This window comes from Indicator indicator, chromosome 7 (genome assembly GCF_027791375.1).
Source record: "Indicator indicator isolate 239-I01 chromosome 7, UM_Iind_1.1, whole genome shotgun sequence".
Lineage (NCBI taxonomy): Eukaryota > Metazoa > Chordata > Aves > Piciformes > Indicatoridae > Indicator > Indicator indicator.
In genome coordinates, this window is record NC_072016.1 from 30,974,671 (window position 1) to 30,991,107 (window position 16,437).

Genomic DNA, 16,437 nt, shown 5'->3' on the forward strand with positions numbered 1-16,437 from the left:
GAATTGCATGAAAGAGCTGAAGGAGGAATTTAAAACCTCCATATCCAACTTGATGAAGGGGGATGATTCTGATTCCTCTTCCTCCAGATGGATACAAGTTTCAGCTGTCAGAAACAGACGTGCTCCAAGAAGGCCATTCCAGAACAGGTCAAACCAAAACAGACAGCAGAGGCAATCACGTGGCAGTATCTGGATAACTCTGCGTGATCAGTTTGGTGAGAACATGAACAGATGGGATGGTCAACCAACTTCTGATCTTTTCAAGAGGTTACGGGAGCTGCAGAGGGGCAGATCCCGAGGTTGCAATACCAGGAGGGTAGCTGTCGCTTCCTCAGTTTCCCAGAACAACTCTGATAGCTCCAACAGTGATCCTAATTCTGGTGCTGGACGTTGTGCCAGCTGTACATGTGGAGGTAATCCCCACCATTAGGGGTGCCCTGCCTTCCGCCAGGGGGAGGTAAGGGATAATGGAGATAACAGAATCTATTGGGATGTGTACATCCAGTGGCCTGGCACTTCAAAATTTCAGAAGTACAGGGCCTTGGTTGACACAGGAGCTCAGTGCACCATAATACCATCAAATTATCAAGGGGGAGAATCTATAACTATTCAGGGAGTCACTGGTGGATCTCAAGAATTGTTTAAGATAGAGGTTGATATAAGTTTAACTGGGAAGCAGTGGAAGAAACATACTATTGTAACAGGTCCTAATGCACCTTGTATTTTGGGAATTGACTTTCTGAGAGAAGGGCGTTTTAAAGACCCTAAGGGTTACAAATGGGCTTTTGGAATAGCAACTGTAGAAACTGATGGAGGAAAATTGAAGTTGTCCATTAGACCTGAGCTTTCAGATGAATCTGCAGTTGTGGGACAACATGAGATAGAGGATGTAAAGCTGCCGGTTGCTTCTCAAACTGTGCATCACAGACAATACAGAACCAACCGTGACTCTTTGGTGCCCATTCAAAACTTGATTCGTCAGCTGGAGAGTCAGAAGGTCATGAGCAAAACTCATTCACCTTTCAACAGTCCAATCTGGCCTGTGAGAAAGCAGAATGGAGACTGGCGTCTGACAGTTGATTTCCGTGCCTTGAATGAAGTAACTCCACCCATGAGTGCAGCTGTACCAGACATGATGGAACTCCAATATGAGCTGGAATCCAAGCAGGCCAAATGGTATGCTACTATAGACATTGCTAATGCTTTCTTCTCTATTCCCATAGCAGAGGAATGCAGGCCTCAGTTTGCTTTCACCTGGAGAGGCATTCAGTACACATTCAATCGTTTGCCCCAGGGGTGGATTCACAGTTCAACCATCTGCCATGCAGTGATCCATGATGCTTTGGAGAAAGGTGGAGCTCCAGAACACATTCAGTTCATCGATGACATCATCGTCTGGGGTGAGACTGCTGAAGAAGTCTTCGAGAAAGGTAACAAAATCCTTGACATTCTCTTGCAAGCTGGTTTCGCTATCAAGCGAGACAAGGTGAAAGGACCTGCCAGAGAAATCCAGTTTCTGGGAGTGCGGTGGCAAAACGGTCGCCGTCACATCCCAATGGATGTGATAAACAGAGTCTCCACCATGGCAAATCCCATCAACAAGAAAGAAACTCTGCGTTTCTTAGGCATAGTGGGATTTTGGAGACTGCACATTCCTGGATACAGTCAGATTGTGAAACCTCTATATGATGTGACTCGAAAGAGAAACAGTTTCCAATGGGGTCCTGAGCAACAAGCAGCCTTTGACCAGATCAAGCGAGAGGTAGTCCAAGCGATGGGTCTGGGACCTGTCCGAACTGGTCCAGACATTAAGAACATTCTGTACACGGCCGCCAGTGACAATGGCCCAACCTGGTGCTTATGGCAAAGAGCTCCAGGGGAGACACGAGGACGTCCTCTTGGTTTCTGGGGTCGTGGCTACAGAGGCTCAGAGGCAAACTACACTCCAACAGAGAAAGAGATTTTAGCTGCTTATGAAGGAGTGAAAGCTGCTTCTGAAGTGATTGGAACTGAGTCACAACTTCTTCTAGCTCCTAGATTGCCAGTTCTGAATTGGATGTTCAAAGGCAAAGGTTCTTCACCACATCATGCAACAGATGCTACCTGGTCTAAGTGGATGGCTCTGATAACACAGAGAGCTCGAATGGGAAATCTCGAAAGGCCTGGTTTGGTGGAGGTGATCACAAACTGGCCAGAAGGCACAAGCTGTGCTAAACCTCCAGAGGAGAGAGTAGCTCGTGCAGAGGAAGCTCCTCCTTACAGTGATCTGTCTGATGATGAAAAGAGATATGCTTTGTTCACAGACGGTTCCTGTCATCTGGTTGGGAACAAGCGGAGATGGAAATCTGCAGTGTGGAGCCCAACGTGCAGAGTTGCAGAAGCGAGAGATGGAGAAGGAGAATCCAGTCAATTTGCAGAGGTAAAAGCTGTCCAGCTAGCTCTTAACATAGCTGAACATGAGAGATGGCCAAAGCTTTATCTCTACACCGACTCGTGGATGGTAGCCAATGCCTTGTGGGGTTGGCTGAAAGACTGGAAGAAGAATGGCTGGCAGAGGAAAGGAAAGCCTATCTGGGCTGCAGATCTGTGGCAAGACATTGCTGCTCGCATTGAGAGAATCCCAGTGAAAGTGAGACACATCGATGCTCACATTCCTAAGAGCAAAGCTACTGAGGAACAACAACACAACCATCAGGCAGATCTAGCTGCAAGAGTTTCCCAGGTGGACACAAACTCTGATCCTGATCCTGATCTTGACTGGAAACACCGAGGTGAGCTGTTCTTAGCCCGGTGGGCCCATGACTCGTCAGGACATCAAGGCAGAGATGCAACCTACCGATGGGCTCGTGACAGATCCATTGACATTTCCATGGATGCTATCACACAAGTCATCCATGACTGTGACATTTGTGCTGCTATTAAGCAGGCAAAGCGGATCAAGCCCTTGTGGTATGGTGACCGATGGTCCAAGTACAAGTATGGTGAAGCCTGGCAGATTGACTACATCACTCTACCTCGTTCTCGATCTGGTAAGCAGTATGTGCTGACTGTGGTAGAGGCAAGCACTGGATGGCTGGAAACTTATCCAGTTCCTCATGCAACTGCACGTAACACCATTCTTGGCCTGGAGAGACAAATCCTGTGGAGACACGGAACTCCAGAGAGGATTGAGTCGGACAACGGAACTCATTTCAAGAACAATCTTGTAAAAAACTGGGCCAAAGAGCACGGCATCGAGTGGATATTCCACATTCCCTACTATGCACCAGCTGCAGGGAAGATCGAACGCTACAACGGTTTGCTGAAAACCACTCTCAAAGCCATGGGGGGTGGATCTTTAAAAAACTGGGAGAAACATTTAGCACAAGCGACCTGGTTAGTGAATAGTAGAGGTTCAGTGAATCGAGCTGGACCTGCCCAATCAGATTTGTTGTGAAAGGAGGAAGGTGATAGAGTTCCTGTTATCAGAGAAAAGAATGTGTTAGGCAAAACTGTTTGGGTATTTTCTCCTTCAGGAGAGGCCAAACCTAACCGAGGGGTGGTTTCTGCTGAAGGTCCTGGTCACACCTATTGGGTGATGCAAGAAAATGGTGAAATTCAGTGTATTCCACAAAGAAATCTAACTTTGGCTGAGAGAGGTTAAATTCAGAGTGTTGCGCAGATACAGCATCGCGCCCAAGAGGAGAGTTCATGAGATCTACGGTGCACGAACCCTGAGAGCCCTGAGTCGCCTGAGAGTCCCTATTCCTTCCTTCGCTCCATCTGTGAGGAAACAAGCTGTTTGCTGTTTTTCCTGTGATTTGACTCTTTTGAATCATCTACATCTGAAATAGCCGGAATGGACTATGGTCTTTATTCACCTATTGTTGTAGATATTATTTTAGATTAGATAAATGATAGTAGCAGCCAATGGAATTGTTTAGAAGGGGTGGACTGTGATGGTTTGAAACTGTCTTTTTAATTTTTCCTTGCAAAGTTCAGAACAGAGAAAGTGAAAGAATGTAAATAAGTCACTATTGGGTGTAAGAAAGCAAAATAACGATTGTTCTAAACACTTCCATTGGATAGATAGAAATGTTTAAGAACTATTACCCAAAACAAAGTAGGCACTCTGCATATTCTGCGTTCGGCAGTGGGGGCAGTTGCTGGGCTGTCTGGCTGCTGTTTCTTCTTCTCTTCTGGCTGAAGATAACACACTGACCTTGGCAGCTAAGTTAACAACTTTCTGCTTAACTAACTCTGCTTCTCTGTCCAGGGGGGTCTGGGGGGGAAGCTCCTGGGAGAGGGAGGCCCCTTTGGGAGGGTCCCCCTGGGGGGAAGCAAAGGGAGATCGGTTGTGCTTTTTCTGCTGATTGTATATATTTGTGAATGTCGTGAATTTTGTATATTTGTATATATTCATTGCATTTCATTGTAGATTTTAGACTCTGCTTGTAAATACAGCTTTTCATTTGCTTCCAGACTGGGCTAGCCTGGTTATTGTCGGTGGGGGGGGAATTTCAGCTCACACCGACACAATGGTGAAGACATGGATACAGAGATTAGACACAATCCCATCAAAGTTGCAAAGAAAACTAAGATGAACTGAGCACGGAGAATCACACAATGCAGTGCTGCCACTCTGAAACATCAGTGATCTCACAGGAACCCTGATGAATCTGCAGTCATGTAAACAGCGGGACTTGTTCCTGTATCTGTACAAGTTTAAGAACTATGATTCAAGAACTCTAGTCTTAGTTACAGCATGAACGCTATTACCTGGGACCAGAGGAACAGCTTCTATTTTAAAAAATTATGTTTAGAAAAAAAAAGAGTCATGGAAAAACATCTTTACACAAAAGCTTGTCTCTACAGAGCAATTTGAATGCAGAAGAATCCACACTTTCTTAACATACTTCTTTCCCAAGGACTGTTAAGCAACATTAACTACCAAACTAGCAAGATCCCCAATTCTGTCTTTATAACCAGATTATCTAAGCCTACTTTTCTCAACCATCCCACCCATCTTCCCCTTTTCCCCCTTCTAACCACCAGATACTAAATCCATGAAACACCCAACACATCACCTCATTTTTAGCTCTTACCTTAGTCCCTACCATCTTATTATTAAAGACAATACCAATATAAGTAGTTAAGCAGCAAGGTAAGTACAAATTTAACTATTTCTACAATGCAGCTACCTATTAGTCAAAGTTTGGTTTCAAAAACCTTAGGAGAGCCATGTTACAATTCTACAATCACCCACAAGGTTTTAAGATTTTTAAGACCAACTTCAGCTGTTAAGATTCACACCTACTGCAAGCCTGAGAAGTGACAGAAATGCTAAAAGCAGCAAAAAAATTATTATATGCCAGCAGCTTTCCATAGGGGAATCTGCAATGGACATCTTGTGCTTCCAACAGAAGACAGTTACTGAACAGCCTTACTCTCAGCTTTAATTTGATAGTCTCTATAAAGAATCAAGCCACAGCACACAAACTTCAACTTCCACAACACAACCTTTTCCGTTCCTTCTGAGACTCTGGGGAGATGGGCTTTTCCATATAGCACACTGTGATGGTTTGAAACTGTCTTTTTAATTTTTCCTTGCAAAGTTCAGAGCAGAGAAAGTGAAAGAGTGTAAATAAGTCACTATTGGGTGTAAGAAAGCAAAATACTGGTTGTTCTAAACACTTCCATTGGATAGATAGAAATGTTTAAGAACTACTACCCAAAACAAAGTAGGCATTCTGCACATTCTGCGTTCAGCAGTGGGGGCAGTTGCTGGGCTGACTGGCTGCTGTTTTCTTCTTCTTCTCTTCTGGCTGAAGATAACACACACTGACCTTGGCAGCTAAGTTAACAACTTTCTGCTCTAACTAACTCTGCTTTCTGTCCTAGAGGGGTCTGAGGGGGAAGCTCCTGGGAGAGGGAGGCCCCTTTGGGAGGGTCCCCTTGGGGGGGAAGCAAAGGGAGATCGGTTGTGCTTTTCTGTTGATTGCATATATTTGTAAATGTTGTGAATTTTGTATATTTGTACATATTCATTGCATTTCTCTGCTTGTAAATACAGCCTTCATTTGCTTCCAGACTGGGCTAGCCTGGTTACTTGTTGGTGGGGGGGTCTGGAAAGACAAATCCTGTGGAGACATGGAACTCCAGAGAGAATTGAGTCAGACAACAGAACTCATTTCAAAAACAATCTTGTAAAAAACTGGGCTAAAGAGCACAGCATCGAGTGGATACACACAAATGTCCAATTCGGGTATCTCTGCCCATTTTGCTAGATTGTACATACATGGTACTTGACCAGCACCTTAAGGAGTACCTGTTCTACACAGCACACAGAAGCCGTCAGAGCCAATGAGATAAAGTAATGGGTTATGAATGACAAATACATACTCGATGCAGTATCTCCAGAACTCTGAAAGCCGTCTGTAGAAAATTGGTAAGGATTCTTCTCTCAGAAGCCGGAACCCCAATCTTGCACAACTTCAAAAGGTGGACTACAACATCCTTGTAGAGTTCCACTATCTTGAGGAACAATGGAGGTTCAAGTACGGACCACCAGTTTTCTGTCAACAGATGAACACAAGCTTAGTACTTGCCACCACCACATTACACTACATTACCCTTTTAACTAAACCCCACATTTTGCTAAAAAGTACAATCACTTACTGAAGACTTTCAATAAAAAGTTTAGTACAGCAAGAGTGGTGCAGACTTTTAAAACAACAAACTACTCTTTGTCCAAATAATGAAACCTCTATTCAAACACTCTTCTCATTACACACAAATTCTTTGCATTAAGGCTGTCCAGCCAGAGAACCCAACAGTATCACAAAGTAGCATCTGACATAAAAGCAGATGGCTCCAACCCTGAAAATCTCCATGTTCTGAGAGCAATGGAGCATGATGGAAAAGGATTGACACTTCAAGGAAAATAACAGTTTGCTTTTCTTTACAGCAGAGAACCTTTTTACTCTCACCAAAAACTACTGAGAAACACAAGAGTAGAGTAGATCTTGCAGAGCAGATCTTAGAGTCAAGGAGAAAATGTGCACTGCTCAATTAAACAGGTGCTGCAGTCAAAACAAAGACAATTTAACATCTGCTCTGCAACACTTCTGTAACTTGCTTAGAGCTTGTTAGCTGTCTGACCATATAATTTTCACTTTGAAATGCAAAGATGTATCAAATACACTGAGATACACTGTTTAATTCCTCCCAAATGGAATCAGTCCAAAAATGACAATACCAGATGAATTCGTAGGGATGGTCAGTTCAATCATCCAGAAGTAACAGAGGAGGTGTTTTCCTATGTATCAAGCAATGTTAACCCTTAACTTTCTGAGGAATTCCACAGAACTGTAAATAAACAGCAGATGTTGCTGAGTCCATGCCTTCACTGATGGAATTTCTACACATTTTCATCTGCAGATCCTTAGTTTTAACAGTAAAGAATTCAATTTCTTACCAAGGACTTTCAGAGGAGCTTTTTCTAGGTTCAGAATAGCTGTTCCAAAAGGAATAGCTAACGTTGTGAAATTGTTTGGATCACTCATCAGTGGGCATTCTGGTAGAGTGAGATACAGTCTCAAAGCTTCGACGTCTGGTAAGGAGCTGGTCAATTTGGGAATAAGGTTCTTTTCCAAACTAGCTGCCACCTACAGTACATCATAAAATTCTGGTTATTTTAATACAATTGTGAATTTAAACAAATGTTCACAGATAAAAATTAACCTAGAAAACAATCATTCAGAGTTTAAATTAAACTATTAGACATTTAGAAAAAAGACAGTATGATAAATGCTAAAATACAATATGTTGATATTATATCTGTCACATGACAGTACAAGGTGTTATGTTATTGAGTAAAAAAAACTATTAAAAGGCTCACAGCAAGCATAACAATAGTATTTCTGGGTAGCTGTAATGCGGAGAGAGAATCCCAAACAGAAGGACAACATGCATCACAAACCTGCTGTGCTATATGAGTGTGGTCAGGCTGTATAAGTTTGTGAAACAGTAGTCTAGCAGCATTCATATCAACCCCTGAGAATCTAGTGCTGGTTTTGTAATGGTCATCATTGCTGCAGGAAGAAAAAAAAAATACTGTAAGAAGACTGAATCCTGAATTCTCAGCAACTCAACCATTTTTACCAGTTGAAATTTTTAACCCTGTTAACTAGGGAATTAAAATGCAAGAGACCATACTATCAGACTTCCATTTTCATATGGGACTTTTAAGCAAAAAAATCACCCAACAATCTTCTCTAACTGCATGCCAATCATGTAAAAACACCAGGATCTAAAACAGCTTAGGCAATATATTCCCCAGGAGTTACGGACAACCTGTGGCTGAGAAACAATGTGCTTTGCTGGCTCACACGGTAATAGCCAGGCAGCGTGAACTCCCAAAGACTGGCAGGAGACATGCTGCACTTGGGCCAGCTGACACACCATGGCAGGAAAGGAGCTACAGCTTCAAACTGCAGTTACTGTAGTAAGATAAGGCAATACTGGGAAGTGTTACAGCTGAAACATGAGACACTGGGAAGGTAGCCACCATTAATTCTGTTTACAGGAACGCTTACTTAAAAGCCTGACCACTTACCTCAAGGCCAAAAAGCTCCCATTCAGGCACCCAGCTGAGGAGAATGTTCCATCGATTTCACTGGAATTGTTCAGATGAAAGAAGTTACCATTTGCAATAAAACCCATATTTAATCCCTAATAAATTACATGCTATAAAGGATTGAACTCTGAGTTTAATGTGACTAACACTAGATACAAGCTCCATTCAAGAAGCAACGCTTAAGACAGCTCTAACGCTTAAGACAGCTCTAACGCTTAAGACAGCTCTAACGCTTAAGACAGCTCTAACGCTTAAGACAGCTCTTGCAATCTTTTTCTTCGCATCCTCCCTCAATAAAGTAAAAGCAATAATCCTTGTGTTGTTCTCACCCCCGGTTATTTTTCAATGTGCAGCTAAATAATTTAATCTTGTACAGTCAGAAAAACTGACAGAGATTACACATACTAAAGGATCTCAGTTACCTGACAAGCATGACAGTCAAAGTAATTCAAAACAGCTTTGCTATGTATGTACAAAACCCCATTAATGCCCAATTCTTAAGTAAAATTATGAAAGAGAGTTTATTTCCTCAACATCACTTACTTAGCTATCTCTACAGGAAGCCTTCCAGAAGGGAAGCTCAGCAATCTTTGAATAAACATTTCATTCACAGTCCAGATTTGCTTCAAAAAGTCAGGATACCTGAAATCATCTGGTGGTACCATGTTCTAAATTGTGAAGAAAACACAATGAATCAGTCACACAACACACAACATCGATTTCCAGAAAAATATCGGTCCTGTGGCTCAGCTTCACTGACTGACACTTTGCCTACCCAGGCTAGAACAGCCACACAAACCCAAGGGCAAATGTGCTGTGTTCTAGCTGTTCTGCATTCAGTAGGAAAGCAGAGCATGCATTGCAATTACCTACAGTAGTGTGTTAGTTCACACTGCAGCTTGCTTAATGGAAAACTCCCTACACATACAGACTTTTCTATATGATGAACACTGAGACAACAGTAGCAAGCATCTCTTCTCCCTAACTCCTATGAGCCAATTAGCTCACTGTCAAACTCTGAGCATAAAGAAAAGGAGCCTTTGCATTTTTTTTTGACAGCTGCTGTCCTACCCCACTTCCATCAGACTCTTCTAGGAATAAATCATGATTCTCTGAACATTCACTGCATCATCAGATGAGCTGAATTTTGATGTGCTGCTCATGCCAAATGAATTCCAGCAAGATTTCTAGCAGTAAAAAGGAGCAGAACCAAGACCATCAGTTTGAGTAGGTGCACTGGCTCAGAAGAGATGGCAAATCCCACCAGAAATAAGGCTGAATGAGCAAAGGGAAATATATTTCTCCTGAGGGTGCAGTCAGCACAGCTGACTCAGCATAATGATGGCTGGCTGTTGCAAAAAATCAGTACTTCTGATCCCATCCTACAGGATCAGGACAGGGAACCACCTTGCAATTTTCCTTGTGTCCCACCAAAGTTCCATTTAAATGCACAATTAAACAACTCAGGAGAACAACTGAGCTGCTTAAAAACTAACTTGAGAAAACACACAGATTTTGGCTGAGACCCTTTAAGTGGCAAGGAAGGACACAGGTCCCAGGAGTGCAGCACATACGACTTTGAAAGAATTTGCTACATGTTACTGGACTAAAACAAATACTTGTGCAGCAGCAAAGTTCATCTACTGCTAACATGTTTTGTATAGAACAAAGCACAATAACTGCATTCATAGTCTCCAGTTCACTTCAATTAGTCAGAATCCGTTTCAGTAATTACGAAAACTGCACACAAGAATGTTTTAAAAAAGGAGTTTTAATAGAGAAGTTTTGAGTCTAGGCAATCAGTAGTTTTTCCAGTTCATGTCTGCTCAACAAGCTTCTCTCAAATAGAGCGATACTTAACATAAAAATAAAATAATTGTTGATTCTGCACAACCAGAGCAGGCTATGAGAGCAAACAGCTGCTGCAAACTAACCATTTTTCTTGACCAACCTTTTCCACTAACATCTCCTTTTCTTCATGTTCAAATTAGTTTTCACCCTACATACTCAACTCTTGATGCCTCATTAATCCTTGTGGTCTAATATTGATTGGTCGATATTTGAAACAGTTCTACCTACCTTCATGTTGGTTCTTCCTCCAAACTCACTCTCTAATAGCATTTCCTTTCTAGCACACTCCCATTGGCATTTGTACTGTAAAATCCTATTTATTTTCCATCCCAGAATTTAAGCAGACCGATTCTTATGCCAAAAAGCCTCAAGAGCTTACCGACAGCTAACACAGTCCTTCAACTGCTAAATTACCTTCAGTGTTTTGTGCTTCCACATTGCTCTAATAAACTTTTCAGTACGGACATGTACCTTCAATACAAAGATCTTTTAAAATGCATCAGAAAAACAAAAATTAAACCTTTGACAGTCTTTGGAACTAAAGTCTATTTGTTACCTGTGGATAAAAGTAGTGTGCAAAACTTTGGTCCCCACCAGAGAAAATTCTCTTTACACAGTAAAACTCCTCACTGTCTGAAAGGGAAATAGGCAACTGTGAAAATGTGAATTTGAGAAACAATCAGGACACTGCAACCAACAGTCAGTTAGAAAAAGACTCCTTCATTACTCAGCCTCGACAAAGCATGTCTTTACAATACACTAGTTAAGACTACTTTTAACTCAGGTAAAGGTTAACTGGTCTAAGTTTTACAATGGACCTAAGCCAGCAACACAAGCAAGCATTTATTTCCTACAGCAAAAATGGACTTTAGGGAAAAGAGCAGAGCAAAAAAAAAAAAAAAAAAAACAACCAAAAAACTAACCACCACCAAAAAACACCCACACACACAAAAAAACACCTGTTTGGAAATACCCCTGATGCTACTTACCTGTTGTTTTGGGGCATTGAGTACTATAAGGAAGCCAGTTTCCTTTTACTGTGAAGGGACTTTTCCTGTTACTGGTTGTTCCGGTACCTAACTGCCCATTCCCTCCGAGTCCAAAAGAATAAATTCTTCCAGAGGAAGGAACAAACGCAGTGGTGTGCTGCCTAGGGCAAACAAAATTGAGGAACAAAACACTAAGGATTATAACATGCTTTCTGCAAGCTAGCCTAAGAACCATGTTAAACAGCATGTTACAGGTCCTGTAGTACCAGACACTCCACTTCTCTACTGGCAATGCACTGCCATTGGCAATACTCAATTCATGCTCCAACAGGGAACACTCCACTTTCATAGAATAGTTCACACAACAGAGACAAGGTTCTGCCTTGAATCCCTGCTTAACCACAGTCTGACCTTTAGGGCTTATCTCTAAACATTCAAAAATGTGAAGTTTCTACCGGATTGCCTGCATCTCCTCTGCCCTTCTCAACTCCAGATGCCCTCTCTCCTATAGGAAGAACCAGTATTGAATTTAAGTAAGCTAATAGAAGACAAAGGGTCCACACAGAGTCAACCAAACTGCTAGAAAGACAGATTTACATTGCATTTCTTTAACCCAAATAACAAAGTGTGCCTCCCTCTTAAATAATTCTGCTGCCTAGTAAGGCCTCTAAATATCTTTTAGAAGAAACCCTCTTTTCTTCTCTGCCCACAACAGGCAAGAAAAACCCCATTTCACTTCGCAATATACATAAAGTTTTATACAAGTTACTTATACAATTCACAGTGCTAGCATAGAACAGATCTTACCTGCCACAAGTGATTTGTGTGACAATGCTCCCCATCAGTTCAAAAACTTTCCTTGGGTTTATCTCATGGCTGGTAGAGTTATGACCCAGCTGACCATAGCCTCCAGCTCCAAATGTAAAAACCCCACCTTCCTAAACAAATCAATTTTTTGTATTAAAATGATAGTATCTCTCGAGGCAAGAAACCTAACAGAAATAAGGGTTCAATATATCTCTTTATCTGATGATTCTGGAATTCTGGGGAAAGGAGAGAAAATACACATGTACAAGAGGGCCCTGAAACAAGGAAGGGTCACAGGTTAGCTCCAGTTAAGAAAACGTCACAGCTATCAAGTGTTACTTTATTTGTGTTACATCACGTTCCTTTGAATTCCATATTATTATACGTTATTCCTGTCATCAACAGACACTAATTCGCCTTATTCTGCTTTTCCAGTTTTCTGGATGAACTACAGGAGCATACAAACCCACACTACTAAATAAAGTACACTTGGGCTTTTAAATTCTAGATATAAATCTTAAAGCAATCGCCAAATAGGAAGCTGCCCTCCTCAGACACATGATGCAGAGTATGACTGAAATAGTCAGTTTTATTATTTGAGAGCATAAGAAACCAGAAAATTTCAATATTGTTGTAAGGCAAGTTATTTTTAGAAGTGTTTTGGATTAATCCAAACCTTCAATGAAAGAATGTTAAATCAGAAACCTTTTCAGAAGTTACACAGCTTACAATAACTTTGAAACTTTTAATTTTCAAACGCTTTGAAAAACATTTTCTTTCAATTCTGTAAAGCTGTTTCTTTCAATTCTAGTCTCCATCTGACCGGACCTCTGCTGGAAATCATCATTAAAATGGCAGCCTCATTCACTGAGCCAGGGTACCAAACACTGACAGGCTTTTCTGAATTTCAGAAGGTCCTGATGAACAATAGCACAGACACAGCACTATCTGCAGAAGGTACAAATCAAGCCCCTTATTCTGCAAGGGCTATCATGCTATTAAAAAGGGAGCTACACAAACAGGTGACATAAAGCATTTGTAGAAACGTTGACAGTAAATTCAGTGCCTTAATCAAATCCATCAGATTTAAAGCAAGTTTGAAATTAATGCCCATCAATTAAAAAAATAAAAACATTTAGAATGCCAGTTAGAGTTTGGTGTTTTCTTTACCTTCCATATTTCCCTAACCTTCCGTAATACATCAATTTCAAGATTACAAAGTTGCCACAAAGTTGAGAAGGCATTTTAAGATTTGGTTTTATTCCTCATTACCCTACTCTGACTTAGGATCTGCCCTAACTTATTTTCCCCAAGTAGAATCCATTTTGACCATGTCAGTGGTGAGCGATATCCTCGTCCTTATCTTGACCCATTTTCTCTTCCCTGTCCAGTTGAGGAGGGAAGTGATAGAGCAGCTGTGGTGGGCACCTGGCACCCAGCAAGGTCAACCCACCACAACAGCAAACAGCAGTTCCTAAAAAAACTAAGCAACCACACATGCCAATGCCCTAGGCATTTAATTCAGACTCAGAATTAACTTGGTTTGATCAGTGATAACAGCAATGCCGGAGGCATTACAGCCAAGAAAGAGCTCATCTCCTCAGGATACACTAAAGTTTAGTATCTGCATAATTTTAGTAACATAATGTGCACTGTCATATCAAAAATGCTCTATTTTGTATGTTCTGTTTCACCAAATCCGGCAAAAATGTAGAACAACCAAGGGATGTCTTGCATTTGCTAAGTTTTTTCAAATATTTAACCATTCTTGCAGTGTTTCCTCAACTTTTGAAAAAAATTTATGCAGAATTTAGTTTATTATTTCCTATTCAAGTAGCTTCTTCTCCTGAAAACAAACAAACAAAAAACCCAAGCACAAACATATCTTTAAACACTGTACCTTTGTAAGAGCAGCAGTATGATCTTCCCCACAACATATATGAACGACCTTCTGACTTCTCAGTGACTTTAGCAGCGTAGGAACATACCTGTCTGAAAGGTTTAATATAGCAGTAGATGGCTTATTTTTGAAATAAAAGTCAGAAAACAAATAGTTTTGCTCATCTGTTCCACTTTGGCTCCAGCCAAACAAGCACTTCAATATGTTAGCGTAATGCAATCATTGTGGTTCTGTTTGTGTCTGAGATGGAAGTGTTATGGCAGGAAAGCAGAGGCTACTCTACTGCAATACCTTGGAGTATGTCTCATTTTTGCTAGCATAGGATCATGTCACGATATAAATCATGAGATATGGAACATTCCACTACAGCTGCCAATAGCCATGAGAAAACCAATGAGAGTTCTTCTGAGTTATGTTTTTAAACTGTGCCTTTCAGTTGGCAGTCAGTCATAGTTCAATGTCATTAAACATGTAATACAATGTTCCATCCAACTTCCCTCCTTCACCAGAGCAGATGCAGCTGCACAAAAGCCCTTTTTTGAACATATTAACGTTAAAGTCTAGCAGCCTGTCAGGTACACCAAGATGCCTGGAAGAAGCCCTATCAAGGCTTAGAAAGTGACAACTGGACTCACACACATAACAAAGAATATCTAGAAGCAACTGACGCCTCCTATGAAAACCTTTTTCTGCAAAGTGTAATTTTTGTTATGTGAGCATGACCAGATTTAAAGTGTTCGTTCAGACATGCATTGTAACTACAATACATTTTTCTTACTTTCAATGGTGTTGAGCACATAAGCCAATGAGAACATTTTGAATTCATGAAACTAGCTATGGATTGTTTTACACTAAATGCATACCACAGGAACTTCTACTCCTATCTTAGAGCCCTGCATGTGGATAGTGCGCATGTAACACAATACAACTAACAATTTTTTTATCTAACCTAACCACTTTCTCAAAATCATTAATGAATACCAACAGCCTTGTAGAAGAAATTTTGGAAATGGTTAGCTGAAAACCATCAACTATTATCAAAAGTGGCCTGAGAAAGGCATATACCCAGTACAACAACAAAGCCACTTTAAATGTATTTACTAAGGGCAACTAAATTATTCTGACAGACTGTTGGTTTTGTCAAGCAATTTTCTCTAATTAAAATGCAGTTCAAACTGTAGCTGCTTCATAGTATCTCAATTCAGAAAATTTTAAGTCACAGACAAATCTAGAAGAGGGAAAGAAGGCAAGTCAAGCAAGCTAGAGTTGCAACACGACCCTGGTCAGAATTTTCTCTACAAAACCTCTGTCTTCCTTATGCAATCTAATGTGACATCAGAGCTCTCTAACAGTATTTAACAAAGGTTCATTCTGCCTTCTCCTTCTCTTGGAATATCAGTGTCTTCAGATTCATAAACCTAGACCTTTGGCATGAGCTCTTACTGAGGTAATGTTTACTTACCATTATCATCATTAACACCCAGCTGCCCAAATTTGTTTCGTCCCCATCCAAAAATGGCTCCAGAAAGTGTGAGTACAAAACTATGAGCTCCTCCTGCTGCAATCTGTGCAAAAGGGATTCCCAGCAAAGATTTAATCACATGTGGCGAGTTTTGTTTTTTATACTCGTAACCTAGGCCCAGCTGGCCATATTTATTTTGTCCCCAGGAGAACACTTCGCTTCCTGTTTAAAGGGAAAAAAAAAAAAAACCACCAAGGAATACAATCAACACAGTTCAATTATATAAAGCTTTTTTTGCAAGAAAAGCTACATGACAGTTAATCTTCAAGTCTTTTTTAATTTAAACATAGATACAAACTACTGACTTCTGAAGCTAAGCAGCCTCCTGGAATTTGCAGACATTCAACACATTTAACCAGACTGACAGTGTATCACATTCACAACCCTCAAAACTGCTCTTGTCATTCCTGTTTAAATGGTGTTAGCTAAACTGAGTTGGATTATTATCAAGCAAGATCTATTCCCTGGGGAGTTTCACTCCTGCATACGTTTTTATACAGAGATTTTGCTGAAGTTGCAAAAGTTGACACGCAAACATTTCCAATTTCCAATCACAAGCCTCCTTTAAGCTTTTCACAGTTAAAGGCTTAATTTTCATGTACAAGTGATGTACATTTAAAATTTTACATTGTATTAATGACCAATGAAGCACAAAGTGTGTAATCTCACTCAAGGCCTTATAAAAGGAAAACATTTTAAAGAACTACAAATCAGAGTAAATTAATGTTAAGACTACCTCCAAAATAAAAAT

The 16,437-nt window shown here is 40.8% G+C and overlaps 1 protein-coding gene across 5 annotated transcripts in view; it reads right to left on the reverse strand.

Annotated features, from left to right (window-relative positions):
• HERC4 (HECT and RLD domain containing E3 ubiquitin protein ligase 4) overlaps window positions 1-16,437 on the reverse strand; it is a 36,137-nt gene that overhangs the window by 12,859 nt on the left and 6,841 nt on the right. For 3 of the 5 annotated variants that reach the window (XM_054382577.1, XM_054382579.1, XM_054382575.1), the window contains exons 4-13: window positions 15,627-15,848; window positions 14,165-14,256; window positions 12,265-12,395; window positions 11,458-11,618; window positions 11,025-11,101; window positions 9,161-9,285; window positions 8,597-8,656; window positions 7,961-8,072; window positions 7,457-7,646; window positions 6,382-6,554 (exon numbers count right to left, since the gene is read on the reverse strand). In XM_054382577.1, the coding sequence (XP_054238552.1) occupies window positions 6,382-6,554; window positions 7,457-7,646; window positions 7,961-8,072; window positions 8,597-8,656; window positions 9,161-9,285; window positions 11,025-11,101; window positions 11,458-11,618; window positions 12,265-12,395; window positions 14,165-14,256; window positions 15,627-15,848 (1,343 nt within the window). Of the gene's footprint in view, window positions 1-6,381; window positions 6,555-7,456; window positions 7,647-7,960; window positions 8,073-8,596; window positions 8,657-9,160; window positions 9,286-11,024; window positions 11,102-11,453; window positions 11,619-12,264; window positions 12,396-14,164; window positions 14,257-15,626; window positions 15,849-16,437 lie in introns of all 5 variants that reach the window. The other 2 variants (XM_054382578.1, XM_054382576.1) reach the window with 1 other exon arrangement.